Consider the following 24,293-nt stretch of genomic DNA (forward strand, 5'->3'; position numbering starts at 1 on the left):
GAGCAGACAGAACAACAGCTTACTTTTTAAATTTTTTTTTTTTTTAAAGTGTTCTAAGAAAAAAAATGTGACGTATTTAAACTGTTATTTACCTTAAACTAAATGTTAAGCTCCAGACAGAAGCTGGAACAACGAATTGCCCAAGCATAAAGAGCTGTAAAAGTGCCATCTTTGTCCCATTCCAGATACAAAACCGAAGGCTTCTCATACAGAACAGGGGTGGGAAAAAAACTCAAAGTAAAGCTCTCTGACAGATAGTACATGCACCTGCTTAATCAGCCCACTATGCATGGGACAGTTTCAAAGCCTAGTTCACTCCAAGACCCTTTAAAGCTTCAAGCAGCAGCATAAGTTAGGTGAGCCAGCAACACAGTTAGATTTGCACTTTCCTACGTGTGCTTGGAGATGACAGAATTTAGGCCTTAATGGCAACTGTTGTAAGGACAGGACACCAGAGTATTTGTGCTCCTCCTAAAACCAGCACAACCAGCAGGGGGTCCAGGAAGTGATCTGACGTGGGGATATTTCTGTGAACTCTATGTTTGGTGAGGGTTGCCTGTCAGAGTGGGAAGGAACACATGACAGCTGTCATTTCAGGACTTGACCAGTGGCTTTAACTGGGTGGTCCCAGCTGTTAGTATTACAACAGGAGTCCTCTCCTTCCACTCACACGCAAAGAAAGATGACAACACACCAGGGAGGTCCACTTTTGTTTTATTTATTTCTCAGAAGAGCTCCTCTTCCACTTTCCAGAGAGAATATACAAAACAAGATCCAGAACTTCGTTTCGAGTACACAAACAGCTTGTTGGAGTATAAAGAGCTACTGATAAGTGTTTCAGAAGAACATTGGCTTACTCCAGGGGCACTTCAATATTCCTGAGGAATAACCATGATTTCTCCTTTCATCCCACTGCGATGTTCTTAGTCATTAGTTACTGTTCCTGTAAAGCAAGAAGATTCCCATAACACTTTGTATCCTATTGCACCTTCCACTCAAGAAGCTCAAAGCAAGCACTTTAGCTTATAGCACCCACACGAGGCAGCTTAGAATTGTTATCATTTGATAAATGGAAAAGCTGCTTAACCTCTCCTTGCTTCAACTACATTCATATAGGAAGTGTGCTGTAAAGCTAGAAATAGAACTTGGATCACCCAATTCCTGGTATCGTGCTTTATGCCACAATTAGCAGAGCTTTACTCAATACATTTGGAGATAGTCTGGGTCAGTGTCTAGATTTATAAGCATTGTCTCCTATGTAGATGTTACTGCACTCCCCATTCATTTTGATAACCCAAAGAATGGATTTAAATGCTGCATAAGAAAGTTAAAATCAAGTTCCAACATCATTTTCTAGGAAAACAGATGAGTGTGATATGCAACAATATTTTCCACGCTGCTAACCACCAGAACTGAAATAATTTCATTTTAATAACCTTGGAGCTTTTATCCATGACCATACATTTTGGAGAGAATTAGGGATATTAACCATTAGATGGCTTCATATCCTCCTTCCCTCCAACATGCTCAGACTCTTTGTGCCAGGGAAAGCCAAGAGAGACAGTGCTGGAAACTTTGTCCTCAGCTCTAGCACCACGCAGGCAGCTGTGCTTCTTCTGTGCAGTGTCCCTCTGATTACCTCATTCTCAGAGACCACGCTCGTTACAGAGCTGAGATTAGTCCTTAAAACAGATATAAACTCGTGCCAGGCTAGACTCAAAGTCAGCCTTCTATTGCCCAATGTTCTCAAGCAGTTATTTTGCCATAATAAGCATCTTCCAAGGGACAGTGTGCTTCCTAGAGTTTATGGATTGGGTGTTCACACACGCAGAGTCCTCAAACTGGAGACATTTCATTCCAATTTATTTCTGACTGAAGTTCACAAAAATAAGACACCTCACAATGTTTTTATGTTAAACTCTCATGCACTTCTTGGACAAGTGCTACCAAGATGGATCTAGAATGTTACTGGGTTGCATTTGTTTGTATGTGATGGAGTGGGGGATTTTTACCACCAATGCAAGATCTTTCTAAGGTGGTCATATTTTGTGACCATAATTGCGTCTAACATTATAAAAACTAGGTTCAATTGTAGCAGCCACTTTTCTAGTATCAGTTTTCACCCAAGCCACTTACAACACAACCCACCCTCTTTAGAGAAGATGTACCTGCAGTCATATACTGACCCTTTTAAAATTGTGCAGTGTCTAAATTCTAATGATTCCAAATTCATATGATCAAACAGTCTAGAGTTCACTAACATCCTTGGAGACAAAGGAGACTTTATTAGTGTTTTCATCACTCACAAACTAAGGCCCTGATCCTTCAATCAGATCCACCACATCCCTGTGCAGAGCCTCACTGAAGTCTAAGGAGCTACCTACACACAAAGAGGTCCTCTCCTCATAGATATGATTGCAAGAATGAGGCCGTAGTGTTTATGGGAAGATTAATTTTCCAGCTTTTCCCATATTTTGTACACCTGCAGCATCTAAGCTGACCCTTGTGGAGAGTCCAGTGCCCATAAAAGGATGGTGTGTAGTAGGTTTAATCATAAGTAAAGCCAACGAGTACATTAAACATTTGAAAGCATCTGAAAAGTTTGACAAAAAAATACCATATACAGGAGCTCTCCTCCAGCTGGTGGCAACATATTTCTTCTACACTCTTTTTAGAAAGGAGCAGGAATATTTACACAGTGAATGGTTTCTATTTTACTCTAATACTTACTTTTACAAATTTGCCATGCAGAAGATATGGAGACTGGAAATCATGCTGACAATTGGAATAAGCCATTCCTAATCCCATCCCTGACCCAAATGCAATAGGCCATGTCTTTCCTGTGTGGAAGAGAGAGAAACAAGAGATACTGAACATAAAATGAGAAAAGCTGCATTAATTTTAATGCTACAATGACAACTTCTTATCAAACATAATGCTAATAAGTGCATGTTTTCCAGTAATCTACCACTGTGCATTTTCAGGTTCTGTGTATGCTGAATTCTCCTAAAAAGAATCTAGTTTATAAAGTTGCATTAGAAGGCAATAAATGGCATTTAGAGTTTAATGGAAATAAATCCCCTGTATTTAAGGGAGTCACATTAAACTACTCTAGTAATTTCTATCTGTGGATCTCAAAGTACCCTATAAATACTGATAAACCCCCAGTGCCAGATCCCCAGCTGGTGTAAATTGGCATATCTCCACTGATCTCAATAGAATTATGCCAATTTACACCAATTGTGGATCTGGTCCATTGTATCTTAGTGTCTTCCAGATCAAATCTGCTCATCTTACAAACAATAGGCTTTTCCTTCCATTAGGAGTTTGACCCAGAATCAAAGTCTGTATGTGATTGGGGATTTTTTTGTTTTTGTCAGACACATGCAATCACCACCAATAATAAAAGGATTCTGCAACTAGAAAGTAGTTAGCATAATAGAATCCAGCTCTGTGTTGGCTCTACCAGCATTAACAGAAGTTGTAAAAGTTACTGTTACTTTAAAATCTTTGGGGCAGAGAGGGTCTTAAGTGTTTATAGAGAGCCTAGCAGGGACCAAAATTCTGACTGGGTCCTTTCAACTCTACCAGAATAACAAACAGTTGTGTTGTAACTTAATACACACAAACAGCAGATTTACTGAGTAAAAAGTAGTCATTTTTCTGACAATATCTTCATTTTGAAGATTCTTTCATAAATTAGACCATACCATAAGAAAAAAATTTAACAGTAGCAAAGCGAACCTGCCAGACTACCACAGTTTGCATTCTGAAGCCATTTGCCTCTGTGCCTAGGAAGAGTCTGAAATCAGGAACATCATGTGCTCTGCTTCCTGTGCTAGAGCTGAGGGTAATTCTATTATCAAGCAAACCATAATAAAAAAAAAGTGGAGAGAGCAGTGATCATCTAGAAAAAGCGTTAAACCCTTGCAGGAGTGGTCAGGGCTGATGTCTAGACACATGGCTCATTATTTAGATGCAAGGTCTCCCATAATTCCAGAGCTTTGTAATCAGAAACCTGACTCCATGCCCAGCCTGAGTTCTGAGATGTTCCATATATAGTGACCTTGTTTGATCCCAGTTAGAAGTCTAGGTAATTTCACTTCAAGTAATTTGATTGGACCAATAATGGATGAGTTGGCATAACATACGTCTAAAGATTTACATGCGTCAAAGAATTCTGTTTAAGAGGTCTACCCAAACAAACTAAGATTATGACACCAAGCAGCGGGGAACATAGGTACACTTACTTTTAAAGAAGATAACTGAGAAAACAATTCCTAATCCAAAACCAGCACCTGCAAAGAGAATTTCAGTAAGGAGGAAGTTAGACAACAACATGCACAAATAGAAATCTACTCCATTCTTTTCATTAATTACTTGTTCTGGCTCAGGAATACCATCCCAATCTTTTAGGTTTCTCCACTCCTAAAGAGCAGGTAGATCATAGGCTTGTCAATTTTTTTTGATGCTTTAAAAGTTAGAGTTAAGCAAATACAGATACATACCTGACAAACCACCCATACAGATGCAAGAGATCTCCCCATGACATATTCCCCCACTTCTTATTGTTATAAAGTGAATCCTGGTCCCAGTGAAATCTGTGGAAATTTTGTCACCGACTTCAATGGAATCAGAATTTGCTTCATTGTCACTAAGAGAAAGCTCAGGACATGCAGTTCCACCTTCACTGCAACACCAAATTAGTTTCCTTTGAGGTTTGCAAATTAATATCTTACTGTATTGTAAGTACTTCTTACTACTCTAACTACTTCCATATGCATCCTCAGGGCAGTAAATATAAGATGCTTTCTATATCTTGCAAAAGAAAGCTCAGGGCTACTTATCTTTTACATTCACAGCATTCATTAGTCAGTGTAGTTAACAGATTGGGAAGGAATGACTTTCCACATCCTAGGCATACTACACACTGATTGAGTTGTAGCAGCTCAGAATTTCTCCATCACCACTTGGGAAATTACTTGGTGTGTTTCAGAAAAATGTTTCTGAAACTCAAAGAAAAAAATTTTTTCCCTGGAAGATGAATATTATGAATTTCATGAAGAGCTAGGGCAGTTTTGTCAGTGGATTTTTGTAATTTCAAGAACCATTAAACAAACTAGCTAAAAACTCAAGCCCAATGGGAAGTTCTGCTTTCAATTACTTGAGCAAGGCCACTGACTTTAGTGGGGACCGCAAAGGTGTAATAGCAAAATTTGGCCACATATGCACTCATCTAGAAAATGAGCAAAGTTTCAAACACACTTAGAAGTCAAAAAGAAAGGGATTGGACTTGAATTAGTTTGTTTTTTAAGCAAAAAAACCACCATTCTGAAAATTAGTAGATCTCATCATTTACTGTCTGGACGTAGCAAGATTATATTGTACTAAAGAATGATCTTGTTACATGCATCACTGAATAAAGGACCACCTTGTGCTTTCACTGTGGGCTGGGACTTTAAAGCAGCTAAGCAAAACAGCTCCAGAGTCTAGAGTGGACAACCTGAAAAATCGCATACATCTATATCCTCTTTTGTGTAAGCTGAGTTCTGCTTTTAGTTCTGTTCCACTCCCCAGGCCAACTTACACTGCTTGCAAAGAAAAAATAAGTAGTGATACCTCCCACTCTTTCATCACTCTCTGCTCCAATAAGCAGCTCTGCACTTCGCTGCCTTAGCTAATAATCTGTGAAGCATCACAAGTGCTTTTATTATACAAAAACACTATATTTTAAGAGGTGAGATAATGACTTGGCCTGAACAGAGAAAACTGACCTTTGCTCTCAGAGAGCCTAAGTTATCCTGTTATGCAGAGAGCTAGAAACAAGAATTATTTTTGAAAGCTCTTTTCACTTTAATACAGAGTTTCAACAGATCCAATTATGGCAGAGGTAACTACTCTACCAGGGCATTATGGTTATTACAGGGCAGGACTTCAAAACATGTAACTGCAAGGGAAAAAGTCTGACGACAGCTTGCCAAGTGGTCCTGACATCGAACCCCCAGACATCTTAGCAATTGAACATTTCACAGAAGGCCAGATTTTCACTCTCCTCAACTATTTGCAGTTTGCATAGCTTAAAAAAAAAAATCTGAGCTCCTTGTGAGATGCCTGGTCAGACTTTCAAACATTTACTGAATTAGGGACACTAACACACAACAATACCTGCTAGAATCTTGTGTAAACAGCGCTAACCATTCAGACTGAATATAAACTCTGGTGATGCACAATCTGGGAGATAAATAGTGGATCACCATTAGCAATGGCTCATTCATGCATTTTCCTTAACTGGAGCTTCTCTTCTGTACCTTTGCAATAGCACAGCTGGTGTTGGCTCCAAAAGAAAGTAATTATCCTTAATAGCATAAACAATCTATAAGAATTCATCAAATGGACAAACTGTTTGGCTTCCTGACCCAGGGTTCCTTCTGACAGTCCTTTCCTACCATATGTGGCTATGCTGGCTTTCTGTTTTGGTTTGATTGCTGGACTATAAAATCTGAATTTGAACAGAAAGCGATTACTTCAAGAAATCAAACAGACAGCACTAGGCGTTGTTTGAACTGTCCAGCTGAGAAGGGTAGTCATGCAGTGATACTGCTTTATACTTCCTGTCCAAGAGGAATTCTCTCTGCCAATCCAAACAGTTAGGTAATCAATGAGAAATGATTTGCAGAAATGACAAAGTCAGCATCAGCCACATGTAATGCCCAAGTAGTTGCTAATGCCACCACATTTTCCATGCTATCAGTCAAACCCATATTCCACTTTGCCACAGCAGGGGCAAACTGGTCCGTGATAAGGAGCTATATACTTGGGAGACAAGGGAGAAACATACCCAAAGTAACATCAGACACTTCCCCTCACCTTTAGGAGCTTTCCATCTTTATTGTAACCACTAGGATTCCCCCTCCCCCTCACTCAATCACTGGCCTAAACAGAAACTCATCAATTCTGTTTTTTAGCTGGCTGGTAAGGAAACTATAGAATGAACATACAAGGACATTGCCTCTGCCAGTAGAGCTCAATACAGGGCCAGGAATGGAACCCACACCTCCCCACACAGTACTGCGTAGCGTCACAAGTAGGCAGCCAGGCTAGGCCAGGCCACATCAGATATTTTAATACAGAACAGCAAAATATGTTTTGCTAGGGACAGGAACATATTCCTACTGCACTCCTTGCTTTGGTGGGAGGGCAGCAGGCTAAATAGGTGACCTGGGTTAGGTCTACTGCACTCCTTGCTTTGGTGGGAGGGCAGCAGGCTAAATAGGTGACCTGGGTTAGGAAGAAACCTGGGAGCTCTAGTTATCTGGGCTGCTGAAATTCAAGCACCTCACAGTTGTGACAAGCCTGAGTTTCAGGGAAGGGACAGGAGATCTGCTTTATGACTGACTCCTGTGGAATGACGTGGTATCAATCTTTGAGGCTACTTACTTCACCTTATTTCATCTGGAAGAGGACTAAAATTGCAGATAAGTACTAGAAAATGAGGTAAGAGGTTTGGATTAGTTTGTAGATCTAGGGAGTGAGAGAGGTAGGTGAGGGCAGAAGTCTGTTACAGTTAATGTTTATCATCTACATGAGAAGAAAATTTGACAAAATATGAAGCCAAAGAGGCAGAATCTGAGTTTTGCTGGTCCCTGTCCCCCTTCCCAAAGGCTGTCAGCTTCACCCCACTCCCTACTGGGGAATGGGCTAGAAACTACACTGAACTCACAACTGGAGGGAAGTGTGATCAGGAACCATAAAAAGTGTTCAGATAGTCTCCCCCACCCACACAAACCACCATTTACGATGAGTCTGCTTTTTCCTGGCTGGTTTTTGCCAGTAAATATTGGTTTTAAACTTAAAACCAAAAGCCTTAGCTACTTTTAAGCTTTTACCCTGCCTGGTTAAGAAACTGTTACTGTGGATAATTTTTCACTCATCATCATCCCACTAGGAAGTAGTTGTGGTTATGTGGTCATTTCCTATGTCTCCAGAAAAAAAAAAGGGGGGGGGAGCAGAGCCATTCTTTCTTGGAAACAAAAGGAAAAATATGTTTCACTTTAATTCTATATAAAGTTACACTAGAGATAAACAATGGCAGATCCTGCTGATGAGTTTTACAGGTTCAAGTTCTCACATGCTCAATTTCCTTTTAAAAAGGCAACATGTTGCTTCAAAGAGCCTCCCACCTGATCAGAGACACTAACTCTACAGCTGTTTCCAGTAAAGATTGGCACCTCTAGGCCAAGCTTTAACTTCATAACAATAAAACATGAAAGGTTTATCTTACAATAAAAACAAAACGAACATGGAAAAAGCTAAGGGCTTGATCTGTGCCGGGCAGCTTCCCATCCCCTCCTCCGCCACCTTCTTGCACAACAGGCTTTTTGGAAGAAAGGGAACAGGAAAGCGTACAAAGCATTTTTCACCTTCTCTGACAGCTTTAAATGTTTACAGCCCTCTGTCTATCATTTCAGTTTGAACCCATTTATAGTCAATGCCGACAGGAAACATTAAGGGTCTACGTATTTTTTTTTTTAAATATACGTACATGTTCCTTCCTAACAGTAAAGGATGTTTGCATATACGCAGATACAGAACTGGAATTAGGTCTCTAAGCCTGGGCTTTGTGCCATTTTTTTTTTTTAAATACTTTTTGGCTCTCCTGCTTTGAGAGATATCATTATACCCAAAAATCAATCTAACATACACAAGAGCATGTGCCTTATACCCAACAGGACATCATAAGAGTCTCTCTGATAAACAAATCTTTGAGATGTACTATTGAGAAATAAGACTATCTGGGAAAAGGTCAGTCTATAAATTTACTAATACCCCTTCAAAACACAGTTACCACGAGTTTTTCTAATCTGCCCAAGCAACAGTTGGCTTAAGCAATTATAAAAACGTATAGCCACACCTAGATAGGCTTTTCTTCTTAAAAGACAGTTTGAGACTAAAGGATTATATGTGATCAGTGTCAGCTGGCAATTACTGTTACTATGTCACACAAAGGTTTTCCAGTTTCTTAATGCAATTTTCTTTTGTACTTCATTAGACATGCGCACGCACACTGAACTGCATCTCCCTCTCTTCAGGTTTTATTCTTTTACATCAAGAGATAAGATAGTAAGCAAAATGAAGATTAAGCTGCTGGTAGATAGCTACTTAGTTCTAAGAAAGTAGTGACCAATCTGTACAGAATACACAAAGGCTCTTCCAGCTGCTATACAATACTTACCCAATGGAACAAAAAGATGCTACCCACAGTGCTTTTCAGGCATCCCAGATAAAAGCCTATACAATGGTATAAGCAGGTAGCCGCAACATGAATTAGTTCATTTCACAGTCTATTGTGAACAGGCTACTGGGGCAAAGGGAGAACATCTCCCTCTCCCCCCTTCTAAAAAAAAAAAATGGAATAAGAAAGGCAGGTTATGGAAATCTGAGGTACACAGATAGGCCAGCACAGCAATAAACAGCATCTTGTCAATACTACCATCAAGACTTTTATCCAGATTAACATGCATGGACAATTTAGAGAAAAAAAAAAAGTTACAGTGGTGTCTCACTCACTAAAGGAAATGCCATGGAAAGAAGCCTAAATCCCCATCAAATCTCCAGCGAGGAATTTATCATTTACAAGGACAAGTGCCAGTAGTCCTTTAGTTCCTCAGAATTTCTTACAAAAATAAGTTTTATATATCAAGGAATTAAGAGCCAGGAAACATTCCCACCTACTGGCGTCGTGTCATAGGGATAAAATAAATGAGTGCATGGTTTAGGACACCAGCTGGCTGAAGTCCTTTTCCACTAGCTGATTGGACTTTTTTGGCAACATCACAGCTATGTACCAACTCCCCAAGAATGCACAGCTGGGGCCTCATCACTGCACAAATATAGAGGACCAGGAAGTCAGTAGATTTGGCTTAATTTCCATCAGAGCAGACCTTCTCCTGTCCAGGCTTTTGAACAGGCTGCACAATCATAGGAATCCAGTCTCAGAACTATCCCCCTCCCCACCCCCCGCGTTTTCCTTCTCTCCTTACAGAACAGTCCCACCCTGCAGCTGTGGGGGTAGAAGTAAGGGCCAAAAAGGACTTCAGTTCTCTCCTCACAACTTCAGCTAGTTAGCTGACCAGATGGAGCTATGAAGGAGGGAAGCATATTCAGAGCTGCTTCCAGACACCTATAGTTCTCCAAACAACTGAACACAAAGCTGATCCCCAACTCGGAAGGCTGTTCCTCCTCCCCAGAATTGCAGAAGTTGATGTGAGGAGACAAGCTCTGAATTTACAACTTCAACTCCAAACTCCAATGGCTGAATGGAGACGGAATAGAGTCCTGGCTCAGGACAGAGTTCTCTCCCTCACATAAAGCAGCATGAGAAGTGAGCCCTTGCCCCCTGCAATTTGAAGCTAAGTCCTCCATTAGCTGCAGCTCCTGTAAGGGGAGGCAGCACAAAGACATCAGGAGAGAGCAACACATAGGAGCAACAGAGAATGCAGAAGAACAAAGAATTCCCTCAAGACAGAGCCCCAAAAAAAGAACCTTACAAAGAGGGGGAAAATAAAATCACTTAGTTTAGGGTGGGAGTTGTATTTGGAGTTTAGCTATCACCATTTAGATTGGGGGGTTAAAAAAAAAAAAAAAAAAAACTGTCCCGCAACTAAAATCTGAATTTCCAATTTAAAAGTATATTTTGAGAACAATTTTGGGAACAAAACATAAAAACCCCTTGATGTAAAATACCGAAACCAGAAGCCATCTGTCTAAGAGACAGACAACTTTTCATTTTGAATGGCATGACAACCCAGCTGTATTTACTCAAGTGCTTTTTCTCCAGAGCTGGCTTTGTGAGCACACATTCTATTATACTGAGAAGTGATCTCCCCTCTTAAAAAGTTCTAACTCAATCTCTCTCCTCTTTTGTTTTGGAAGCCTGTTTCACAAAGAGACAAAAAAGGTGTCCCACTTCTCAAATAAGTTATTTTTGCTTCAACAGCTGCAAATTCTGTAATCTAGGCTATGTCTGCATACAGACTTTACAGCAGCACAGTTGTACTGCTGTAAGGTCTCCCGTGTAGCCACTCTCCTGCCAACATAGGCCTGTCCACACTGGCACTTTTGTTGTAAAACTTATGTCCATCAGGGGTGTGAAAAACACACCCCGACCGTCAAAATTTTACCAACAAAAGTGCTAATTTAGACAAAGCCCTAGTCAAACCACAATGTGTATTGCTTGATTGTTTGTTAGTGTACATGTCGATAGATGAAATCGGAACATCTGAGAAATGCCCCTGTTGTGACTTAATGATTAAACAATAGATGGGGAGGATGAAAAACTTGCCAAGTGAACTGTGAAGCTACACTGAAAATTGAATTCAATCCAGATGGTTGTGTGGGGCAGTCAGTACAGAAATATGGGATGACTCAGTTTTCACTTTAGCTGTGTAGGTCACTTTTTACTAGATAATTTGACCCTCTACATCCTAAGGTCAATACCACATAGCAGTTTAGAGTTAAATGTCAAATATTTCTAGCCTCTAACAAGAATGTACCTAACAAGGCTGTTAGACACATGCAACTGTATTTAAGTCAATAGGGTTGCCCATGTGTAACTAAGGACAGAGTTTTATATACTAAGTGTAATGAAAGCAGTATTTGACATTAGTCTTTTTATCTGTGCCTTTGCACCTTCATTTTATTCACATGCTTGTGCATTTCTCCACTCCACAATGCCATAACATAAGGGGACTATTACTCACCAAGTTAAAAGTCAGTGAGATAGCTTTCAATTCCTCAGATAGGCTTTTGTCCACTCTTTCAAAATGAACCATCTTTTTGTTGGTTAAACTGCTGTCTGTTCATTAGAACAGAAGCATGTGGGATCACTAACTATTGGCCTGAGCCTGCTGCTAAAACATACGGCCCATGGGTCGAATCCAGCACCTGATGTATTTGAGGGCCTACATTAACATTCATATTGTCCATTATTAAAGAAAGAAGCTTGGATAAAGTAAGTTTCTGGCCCTCATGGCGGCAGAGACGGATGTGGTTATACAAAGCAACATACTTAGTATGCTATAATGCTTTAAAATATGAATTCAATTAATTACCAGATGCACTACATGAAAAGTTGTGTAACAAGTCCAGTTTTCAGAAAGGCCAATAAAGTTTTACCAGTAACTACCAAATATGATAATCTTATTCATAACCATAGAACAGGATGACACTAGAACAGTATGAGATTTTACCTTGAATATTTAGGAAAACATCTAACAAAGGAGACAAGATGATGCGAGCCAAGAGAAACCACATTTCAGCTGCAGCAAAGGCTAAAATAAAAAAGTGCCTTTTTCTCATAAAAAATTATTAAATGAAGATTAGAAGCAGTTCATGCTCAGATGTCAAAACAAACAGAGAATTAGAGAGAAATAATATTACCACTTCAGTCAGGGTGTGTTATTTATGAGTTTTTAGGCTGCGGCTTGATCATGTACAGACATATGTTGAAAAAGTAAAATATCGTCCAAATAATGAATCTCAGTAGAGTCATCTGAAATAGAATCCAAGAAACCAGCAGCTTACCCAGCGTTACTTTTTAGTGACAAATAGATTATAGTATTTAAATCATTGACCTCACTTAATCATTTGAAAATCCTTTATACTACAGTTTCAAAGAGGGACCTTTGCTGTTTTATATGTTCCTGAGAACAACAAGAAACAGTTTTTCAAACTTTTGTCAGAGTGAAGCAAATCTGCCAATCTTTCATCAATTATTGTCATTCAGAATAAATATACATTAGCTAGAAATCTTTGATATAGTGTTTAATCAACAGTACAGAAGTGGAAGACACTGTATTTACCTTCCCATCCTTAGTCACAATAATTGTTCATGACATAGGCCATGTGAACTTCTTCATCTAAGTTTTTAAAAATCCCCTGTAATATGGTTTCAAGCAAGGGCTTTTGCCCTTATGTGTTGACATTCTAACTGCATTAAGTGTTACTATTTATACCCCACAATTTTCTAATTTCACATTGGAAGTAGCTATGCCATTTTCATCCTATTGATTAAGTGATGTTTCTCAGATAATCTTAAAGAAATAAATTCAGGTCAACAATCATTTAGAAGTTTTAAATGTCACTTAAAACTCTTTATAATTAAATGAAAGAATAAAGATCTAATTCTCTTCTCACATTTCATTCAATTTGGATAATAAATATTGACTATACAAAGAAATAAAACAAAGTAGTGCATTTCTTCTGAGTTTCACTTTGTAACTGTCATACTGCAGTGATTTGGTTGCAAACTTTTTAGTTTAAATTACCCAAGTTCTTCTCCCTTTAAGTAGGCCAGACAATCTTGGTAAATCCAGAAGTTAACCTATTGGAGACAGCAGCTAAAATCTTGGTCCATTGAAGTCAGTGGCAAAACTCCCATTTACTTCCATTGACGAGGATTTCACCAAGCATGTTCCATTGATGACTTTTGTTTTTAAGAAGTATTTATGTTTCAAACACACAGCACCCACGTGTGGCTGCCTGAAGAGCTCAACTGACTGGAGGCAGTTCAGATCATGTGGTGCACCTTAATTTCACCCAGCAATAGACTGTTTCCCTATCCTGATGGGGAAAGAGGGAGCATTCATATCGCTTCCCTGAAGACACATCTCCGTTGCTGAAGGCCAGGAGTAAAAAAGAATTGATTGGGATGACTAGTGGGGTTAAGAGGGGGAATATAAAAACTTGCAAATTTGGAGGAAAAGCATTAGAAGAAAGACTGGAGCGTGTGTGTGTGTGAATGAGGGAGTGAAACTGATGGCAGGAAAATATAGCATGCCTAAACCAGAAACATAAGGGGGATCATGTAAACTTACTAATAATCATGACAGGTATTAACATTCTGTTCTTTGAAGACAGTAGCAGTTCAGGTCAGCCAGATCAAATGCAGAAAGGCTTCCAAAACAGCAAAGAGGGATCTCAATATGATGGCGCAGAGGAGTCAGGAAGTCAACAAAATGGCCTCAATTTTCAAGTTTTGTGGATTTATAAAGGCAGTTTGCTTTGAAAAAAAGCAGACATTTTCTATTTCTATGATTACATCAGTAAGTTGAGTTAAAAAAATAAATATGATGTTAGAGTTGTCAATGCACCTTATACTGCAAGGAACTATTTGGTTAAATACTCTTACCAACCATTGCCAATTTAATTTGCAAAGAAGTGAAAGCCATGACATATTTTCTGATACAGTCAGCTATACCTAGAAGAAACCTGCTTCAGGGTTTTGCACTGATTATTTCACTGGGTATAATGAACAATCATGATATAGCTTTGAAAGCACTTAGCATGGACCGGCAGGCTACATTTAAATTAGATCCATTAAAGTAAGTTAGACACTTGGATTTTAGAAAAGGTCTGTTTTCGTAGTACCATCACTGAACAAGACAAAAGGCAGTACTATTTTTGGTTCATGTGTTAGGTGAATTATTTGTTTATTGCATGTTCTTTTCATTGTAATTTTTCAAATACCCCAACAGAGAAGGCTTAACACATCAGTTATGAAGTATTAACCAAGCCAAGTCACCCTCCCCTGCCTGCAAAAAGTTTACCAGTATTTTACGCTGTGTAGAACCTGTCTTTTTGTGCATGATCTGGTTGTCCATAAAGTTAACCATCTAAAAAGACTCCAAAATAAACTTTTAAGTTGTGCTTATGCATTTTAAAAAGTCAGACCTGCAAAATTCTATTTTCCCTTCTCCCCTCCATATACAAACACATTTCAAAGACATTTTCCTTGATAAGCAGGAAAAATCTCTTTCCCCCATAGTAAGTGTAGGCAAGTGGAATTTGTGCCTAGGCTGGTAAATATTCTTGACACTCTGCAGACTTGGGTGAAGGCAACCCAGATTACGACATGATTTGGCCAGCCAGAGTAAACCAGACCTAACTGAGATGTAACTAGATTTAAAAGTAGGGGAGGAAGAGAAGCATCTTAGTCTAGGTCTCTACCTTAGCCCATCCCAAGTGGCTGGCAAAAACACATTACAATCAATGTCAGCCACAACTGAGTTTAAACCACACAACCATGGTTTTAAAGCCCTGTGCAGACATGCCTAAAGTTTAACAGCATCCTTACCTCTTTCAAATAAACCACTGTCTAAACTGGAAATGAAAATATGTTCTAATGTGATGGAAAACAACAAAAAGCTTAAACAAGCAGAAACAACAGTAAATTATGAGATGCAGACAGAGTAGCAACCCAAAAGTCAAAACTAAAGTATTGAAATACAAGAGATATGTATAAATATATATTTTGGACAGTTTACTTGGAATCCTTCCAGGAACTGAATCTCAAAGTAAAACAATACAGCATAATTGCAAATAAACAGGCTCAAACAACTGTAGAGGAAAACATGCCAAACTAACAGAAGACAGAGGACTGACTGTGCAGGCCCCCAGCCATAAATCAAAAAAGTTTACCTTCTTCACTAATAAAGACACGTCAACAGTCACGACTGGCTTCCGCCCCACTCTAATGTATGAAAACTGCATCCTATGTTCAGTACACTATTATTCAAAGACTGACATTTGCGGCTTGCTGTGACAACAGAACATGGAAAGCTATCCAACAAGCAAGACTTCAGAAGATCTGTTTTCCTTTATTTGAATTATGACAAATGGGAAAATTATACAGAGCTACTCAAAATATTTGTTTTTCCCTTAACCATCACTTAGAAAAATATCTCTGGCAATAAAACAAAATATTTGTATAGATTTCACAATTAATGGACACTAACCTTCCATACACTTCCAATCCAAGTCTGAATCATCATATTAAATACTGTCAGATTTGAAGCCATCGGCTACCAAAAGGAAACTAAGGAAACTTTTGGTAGCCTACCATTAACTAATGGTTTCCGATATATTTTATCAAATTATTCATTTGATTTTTCTTTTATTCAAACCCCCTCATTCCCAAATGGGTGCAATCAGCATCAAGACTTTATATTTCATTTCTTCTCCACCAACTTTCAGAGGAGGTTATAGGAAAATATTTTACGTCAGTTTCTTTTGACCACCCATCCAGACAGTGGCAACAAGTATAATCTTTAGGGGAGAAAAAACACATCCTAAAATTACATTTAGCTTTTGTTTTTCCTCTCTCCAGTCTTCTTGCCATATGATTTTTTTTTTCCAAATTGGTTTTATAGACCTATTTATGTAATTGTGGGATCTGTTTTAAGTCATTCATCTTATGTCCCCTGACTAATAGTAAGCTACTAGAGCAGCTGCGGCAATGAATTATTTCCCTATACCTGAGATGGAAGCAACGGCTAAAGAGCAGACTGGAAGCGGAGACATTTCTGCTGAACAGATTGCAACAGGCCTATTTTCCAAAAGCAGAATTTTGATAAATGGAGCGAAGTTAGTGGAGCTTGTAAGAAAGCTACACAATTAAATGATTGTGAAGTAATCATTTTATTACATATTCAGTGTACAAGTACTACATTGCTTATTAAAGAACATTCATTTTTTAAACAGACAGTATGCTGAATATCAATTTTCTGAAACATATTCCTCTAGAATTTTTTACTCTAAATCAGCTGCAGTTCATAGCTCTGATGGACTCTAGTAAGTTTTATATCATCAATTCAAGTCAAATCCTCTCTCTTTGTGATATCACAACCATAAAATATCATTTTTCTACAACTTACTGGAGATTTATATTACACACAAGACAAACTTTTGTCAAACATTCTTTGGATTGCAGAAATTCATTTAATCCCTTAAATACTGTATATCCATTAAAAAAGCAACACTTATTGTAATCAGTGAAAGCCCTAGCAAGACAGACTATTTGTTAATTTTATTCTCACACAACTGAAGACCAAGAACACATCAATCCTGAATTATAATACTTGTAGCTCTGTTTTAATTTCCTGCAATAAGGTTTTGGCACTATGTCACAAACACATATACTAAGTGACAATCTAACAGAGCCAAGATTAGACTTAATTTGTTCAGACAGAAAAAAGCATCCTTCCATTTTATATTTTGTATTTTTCCATGTACAGCACTGAGCACTCTTGTTACAACTACTTAGCTATCAAGCTGTATTAACAACAATTTGGACAATGGTTGAAACAAAAGAAATGGTAAGAGTTCCAGGAAATAAGTTGCAGAAACAGCAACTGCCCCAAAAGCAGATAACACTGAATAAAAATAAGCTACAAATAGCTATTTTATCATATATAGTATAAAGGTTAAATGCAGATCAAATCATAATAAAAAACCTGCATATTAATTTAGCTTTTAACCATTATTTCAGGAGGCACCTTGGTCTACTGAACTAAATACAGGCCTGGAACTCCTCAGTTATATTTCCAGGGCTGTCACTGATTTGCTGTGGCACCTGAGGCAACATTTTCTGTGCAGTTCCCTTTCCGCCTCCAGTCTATGAAATGAAAATACTTACCCAACTGAGAGGTGTGTTTGAAGTGGTAAGACCCAATCTTGCAAGATACAGAATGCTCTCCACACCCACTACTTCTCTTGAAATTGTTAAGTACTTAGTAACTTGCAGGATCAGAGCTTAATGTGCATAAATGGCTTTGAAAATGGAAAGTGCTTAACTTTAAGCATGTGAGTAGTCTCATCCACTTTAATGACAGCATTCAGATATGCTTAAAGCTAATAACATGCATGTTTGAAGGATCAGGCCTTCAAAGACTCAATAAAATAAGTGTTTATCAAGATAATTCCTGATTTATCATCAGACTTACCCTTCTAAATGAGACAATCCTTCTAAAAGGAGAAAGTTATAATTGAGAAGCCATGACCAGACAACAAAATTAATGAGGTAGAAAGAATTGGGGAAGTGGGAAAGGCTGTTCTACAGATCTTTGCAGAGTTTTTTATGCAGCACTCTGACAATAGTACTGTTAGTGCCACCAAGGTGAGCAAATTAAGTGCTTCCAAAACTAAAGAAGGTGTTGTGTGTGTGTGTGTGTGTGTGTGTGTGTGTGTGTGTGTGTGTGTGTGTGTGTGTGTGTGTGTGTGTGTGTGTGTGTGTGTGTGTGTGTGTGTGTGTAAAAGTATAAGTAAAAACTGGCTAAATAATTCCTTAAATCCCCAGTTCAGCAAGATATTTACGCATGTACCTAACTTTAACCACTAGTTCTAATCATTTCAAGGTGAACTGATACCTGAAAGTATAGGCCCACCCGGTATAAAATCTGGTCCCCAATAAAGTAAAGGCCAAAACTCCTGTTGACTTTGGTAGGGCCAGGATTTCACCTGAGCTGGGAAGTCAATGATGTGTGAATCCATGGTGGTGTTTGTCTTGAGTAAAAGGGACAAAAAAACGGTCATCTTGGAAAGTTCACGTTTTGAATTAGGAAGTTTTCACATCAATTCAATCTCTTTAAAAACAACATTCAAAATAGTATCTCAATTAAAAGTGGAATCAAAATTTACTTTAAAATAATCCTCCTCACTTATCTGTTGAAGAATCTCCTATATCTATTATCTGTCTGTTACAACGATGCAGCCCCCTCTATCTATAGGTTTACTTAGAAGACTTCTCACTGGCTGCAATGAAATAGACTTCCTCTCTACTGATCTTATATTGACAGTTAGATTTAATCAAAAGATATAGCCCTATAAAGTAAATTCGTATAAGCCTTCACAAAATGATTGGCAGGAGATGGAATATATGTTGTATCGTATTCTTGTATTTTTATCAATAACCATAGTCTCATGCACAGAGGAATTATTATAGGAGCTGGTAGTGACCTCTATTTAGATTGCCTAATACCTTTCATTATAAAAGATTTTTTCAGTCTTTTTTTGAGGAAACATATTAGCAGCAGCACATACTATGCTGGGAACCTTGGAAGTAGGCAGTCTCTCCAGGAGGTTGGGGGAGTACAGAACCAGGCTTCCCCACAACAGAACACGTGGCTCCAGTTGCCCATTTCCCTCCCCCACCAACACCTCTAGGGGTATCAAATGGGGAAGGTGCCCACACCTCCTGAAGTGGCAGGGAAGAGGGAGAAGGAAAAGAGCTGGATCAGGCTCCCCCTTGGCCACACTCTAGACCCAGCACATGGCCCCAGTGACCCATTTCCCTCACCTAGGATAACAGCCTTCTGCTGCAGCCATTTAATGTAGTTAGTCCTGTAACTCAAGCTGTGCTGAAGGCTCAGAGTTCAAACCCTACCAGTGATGTACGGGAAATGGAGTGGTTGTTACAGTTGTTTTTATTTTTTTCCTGTCTATAAAGAGAAAGTAGGAAGTTACATGCAAAAAACCTACTGTTCTCAACTTTGCACACTAAATAATACTTTAATGTATTTTATATGTAATTATGCTAACAGCTGTAAGAAGACCTATTAACAGTATCTGGACCAAAAAATGTTTGAGTCTCAGTCTAAACACTGAAATAATTCACCATGTAAAGTGTTACATTTGCCAGTAGATAGGAGATTATTGAGGTAGCCCATTACTTTGATTTCGCTGTTTCAGAATAATACGTGTGACTCTGTGTACCAAGATCCAGCCATTAGACTAAAATCTGTTCAGGGAATGTACAATACAAAATACAGTTCTGCACCATGTTAGTTTTGCCCCAACAATGTACAGCACATAAGGGAGTATCAAAATTTTGTTTAAAAAAGTTATGTTTTATGTGTATAACAGAAGTATATTAGCAGAATTTTAAAGGTGTTTCCCCAGCCTGAGGGAAATTAGCAAAGACAGGATCTATGGCAAAACAGGGTCTTATGGAGCCTAAATAGGACCAACCTACTGTATAATTAACTTTTTAGATCTTGTGCTCAGTAGGAATGGAGATCCTCACATCTTTCACAGACAAGTTGGTATTAAAAAGAAAGTCACCAGGAGGTCAAAATCAGGTCTGAGTGTTTGAATCAACAGGAGAAGGGTATGAAATGAAAAGGCGGACACAAGGCAGGTATACAGCTGGTGCAGGAAGAACTATTCTGCTTCGGGGATCCAGGTGAAACCTCGTAGCTTTCACACTTAGCTCTCTTGCTTGTAATCAGAATTTCATCAAGGTCACCTTCTCAACTGACCCCCCTTCACACCCACGTTTTGCACTCGTGCTTGGGATGCTGTAATAAAAGTATCAGCTAAAGAAACACCTGGGAGGAAGGTGGGGTAGGAGAAGACTGGGATGACCTACACGTAGTCAAGGAAGTGAGCACCTGCTGCTCTTCCCTGCCCTGCGGTTCGTGTCCACGCCCTGCTCTGCACGTCCCAACCAGAGCGGGAAGCGGGGTCTCCGTCTCCTGAAGGGACAGAGATCCTAGCTCCACCAAGGCCTGTGTAAGTCAGTCGCCGTCTCTCCAAAGACACGCCCAGGGGCCGGGGCCCCCTCCACAGACCGGTCCAGGGACGTGCCCGCCCCGCTTCACGGACCGTCCGGGGGCCGGCTTGGCCCCCCCCAGACCCAACCAGATCCCAGGGTCCCACCCTGGGCCCACACCTGGATACCTCGGCCTCCCCATACCGCGTGACTGACCCGGCTGCCGCGCCCCCGCTTCTCCCCAGCAGGCACACGGCGCCGGTTCTCCCCGGCCCCCACTCCCCCTTACCCAGCTTGATGGCCGAGTCGGCCAGACACCGGTCCCACTTCCTGCCCAACTCGCTCTCCGACGCCATCTTGTCCCCTCCCACTCGCAGCAGCAGCGGCGGCGCTCAGCGGGCGGTCACTCTCCCTCCCCACCCCCGAGGCTTTGGGGCCAGGCAAGCATCGCGAGAGCTGCCCACGGCCGTGCCGCAAATCTCGCGAGGACAGGGGGGCTCTCTCCAGCGCCCGCTGTGGTTGCCAAGGTTACCGCGGCTAAGCAGGCCCGGGCTCCAATGCGGGCTTGACCTTGGGAGCAGGCCTGGGGCGGAGCTGCTGCTCCCTGCAGTCCCTCCTTCCCCATCCCATAATAATGAGACAGGGCTCTATGCCTCGTCCAGCCCGTGGGGCCTGGTCTATTCAGCCACCCCCAACCTCTTGTAGGGTCCTGGCTGTCCCCTGTGAGCCCTTCCCCCCACAGGTGGGGTGACCAGATATCCCAATTTTGTAGGCACAGTCCCAATATTTAGGGCTCTGTCTTGTATAGATGTTTATTACTGTCCTGATTTTTCACACTTGCTATCTGTTCACCCTACCTATATCCTGCATGACCCCTCCACCCTCTTAGGGTCCAGTATGTCCTTGGGACCCCCCTTCACCCAGGAGGACCCGGTACATCCTGTAGGACAATCACACACCCCCATATGGCCTTCCCACCACATGGCTCAGGCGTGCAGATAAGGGCTGTTGCCTATCCCGCTCCCTCAGGTTACATTGTGGGGGGCATCCTGGTTTGAACAGAGTGGAATAGATCTTGCATCCTGCTCACAGGACCCAAAGCAAGAGCGGGGGAGTGAGAGTGCGTGAGGATGGGGTAAACCTCGGAGAGAGAATGCGGGATTCCTACAGCTAGGTCAAGCATGGGGACATCAGCATGACAGTACAGAATTGTGGGAGGTGAGGGGGAAAACGCTCTTCACTGACACAAAGTAGTCCACCCCCGTGGATCAAATCACAGGATCTGGGGCTTAAGCACAAAACTGCTCATGCATGGTTGTTCCTATAGCAAGTTTTCAATGTGAACAGGGATTTTTTCCCCCAGAGATGAAGTTGGAAGCCCATGGAATGATGGGACAGAAAAAACTGTATCAGGGGATGTGGAGCCCACCCCCATGATGCACTGCGATCCACTTTGCCTTCCCACAACTCCTAGCTGCACAAGGTCGTGAGTTGCACAGTGGGATAGCTACCCACCGTGCACTGCTCTCACTGTCGATGCTAGAGCACCAACTGTGGATGTGCTCCGCTGACAGAAGGAGCTTTGTGTGAACATGCACGAATGATGTCATTATTGCAGTTTTTGTTCATCTGCATAACTTTAATCAATTTAACTGTGTTGTGTAGACAAAACCTAAGTCTCGGGTGTGAATTTTTCACATCACTGAGTGGTGCAGCTAGGTCAACCTAAGTTTTAGGTATAGACCAGTCCTTAATTTCTGCTTCTGAATATGCATGCTGTTGCCTCCCTCTAGGTGTCCAGACACCTATCACCTGCCTAAGCCACGGAGCATTTTGCAAACTAGGGGAAGATAGGTGTTGTCCACCTAAGTCATGGGCAGAACCTGATCTGATATTTGGTCCACTGTGGATAAATACTTAAATAGTCATTCAGCCAGTGACAAAGAGTGAGAATTAATGTAGTCCAGTGGTTAGGGCACCCACTTAAGAGGTAGAAGTCCCAGGGGCTAGTCCCCCTAGTCTAATCACTCCTTCATTTTTTATCCACAGTGAAACAATTTCAATTGAGGGAGTCCACTATCCCATACCTGAGTACTCTCCTGAAAGATAGAAGGCTGCTGTTCAAATCCTCCCCCCCCCCTCCCCCCGACAGAGAGATGGGGAACTAAACCTGGGTCTCTCACATCCCAGGTGAGATCCACACTATGCCCCCAGTCTTGGAACAGTCTCTTGGAGGAACCCCTTCAATGTGCCAGACCCCCAAGGGTTCTTACTGTTCCTTTAGAGTAGGCCACCCGGCCTTACTGCCTCCTAAAACTGAATCTCTGGGGTTTCAGCACTCCTGCTTCACACCATGAGTTCTGTTCAGCGAATCTAACTGAGATAGACTTGTACACCCTTCAGGGATTAATGCACCTCACCAAGTAGGTATAGTGACACTAACTCAGGCAGTGTTGTCAAAACAGTAGGGTTTATTAGTCAGCTGGAACACAGCATACAATATCCTTAGATTAGCACAGAGAAATACAGATTAAAGCATAGTCCATTCTGGCTAGCTCAGAGCCTCAGCCATGCTGTAGTGAAACTCCATTTTCAGGCTATGTCTGTCTCTCTTAGTTTGACCTCCTTAGTCAGTTCCCAGGAGAGAAAGCCCCCAGCTTCCTCCAGAAGCCAACACTTTATCCCCCCACCTCACATCTTCCAGTCTTTTATCCTTGAACTGGGATCTTTGCTTAGTTTTCCTGTAGAAAGGCAGGGAAATCCATCTGTTCCTGCATCATTGGTTGCAAGGTGTCAATATCCTGATGACTGGGTTTTCCATTGTCTTTTCAGATTTTCCACCGATATAGGGTTGGCCTTGACCATTCCTTTTTAGTGACCCATTCAAGCTCAGACAGCTAGACAACCCATTCACCCATGTCTCTTAGCCTGCCCTGAGAGCAAACGTAGTCCTTTTCCCCACCACAGACTAGCCATGCAAAATATAGAAGAAACTGAAGAACACAGTGTTCATAAAAATATTACAGAAAATGCCACCTCATCACATCTACCCAGTGGGCTAAAAGTTATAAGGTGGGCACCACCACCTCTTCTGGCTGTTTTTGTGTGGAGTGAGGCAGGCAAGAAACAGCTTTGTCACCTACTTGCTTGACTCCATGAGACAGGTTCCCATTCACAGATCTCTCATACACCTAGTGCCTCCCTGTAGCCCAGACTTAGGTACCTATCTCTGAGGAAGGGGTGGGGTTTATCACACACCCCTCTCATCAGCATCTCCCATTGGCTAGCTTAGGTGGCTCCTTGCCTAGCATGCTGACTTTTGTGGACTATATTGTACGTCACGTGTCTCTCCCCATTCAATGTAAAGAGCCTAGACACCTAACTCAGGCTTATTGAATCAGTGTTCTTCCAGTGATTTTCTAGGTGCTGAAAAGTTAGGTGCCATGATATTGAGCGTTGCAACACCCAAGTCCCTTATTGGATCCAAACCTTAATAAATTAGACCTCACATATGGAGATTATTCTGGCCTGTGAGTGACTTATTGCAAGAACCATGAGGTTGCTAAGGGTGGAGCACCTGCAGGGTCATGCTATGCCTAAAGGGGATGTCCTCTAGGACAGCACTCTGCTATAGGCTTATTTTTCTGGTTCATCAAATCCAGTTTATATTTATCATAATTTTTATTTTGGACTGGATCCAGGAAGATGGACCTTCTAGAAATTAAATCAAATAAACAAAACAAAACAAAAGAACACAAAAATATCCCTGGTGGGTTTGCCATAATTTTACAGAGGTTTCTGTTGTTGCTTGTGAAATTGTCCTCCGTGGTGTAAAAGTTTCTAAAACAAGAATGGGAGATTTCGCTATATTTAGTTTATTCAACACCCTTGAGAAACTGCTGAACCATTCCTTTCAAAAATGATTTTATTTCATAAATATTCTAAGCACATTTTTTTTCACCTTTGA

At 40.7% G+C, this 24,293-nt stretch overlaps 1 protein-coding gene across 1 annotated transcript; it reads right to left on the bottom strand.

Moving 5' to 3' along the window:
* Positions 1 to 697: 697 nt before the first annotated feature.
* Positions 698 to 20,744, bottom strand: MICOS10 (mitochondrial contact site and cristae organizing system subunit 10). The gene is made up of 4 exons (XM_067567520.1): positions 20,616 to 20,744; positions 4,251 to 4,298; positions 2,731 to 2,840; positions 698 to 943 (listed from the first exon to the last, which is right to left on the bottom strand). Exons 1-4 carry the CDS (start codon positions 20,680 to 20,682, stop codon positions 935 to 937), a joined length of 234 nt encoding a protein of 77 aa, XP_067423621.1. The 5' UTR covers positions 20,683 to 20,744; the 3' UTR covers positions 698 to 934.
* Positions 20,745 to 24,293: the final 3,549 nt, after the last annotated feature.

This window comes from Emydura macquarii, unplaced genomic scaffold, assembly GCF_026122565.2.
Source record: "Emydura macquarii macquarii isolate MOO-44397 ecotype Brisbane River unplaced genomic scaffold, CSIRO-AGI_Emac_v2 contig_2768, whole genome shotgun sequence".
Taxonomy (NCBI): domain Eukaryota; kingdom Metazoa; phylum Chordata; order Testudines; family Chelidae; genus Emydura; species Emydura macquarii.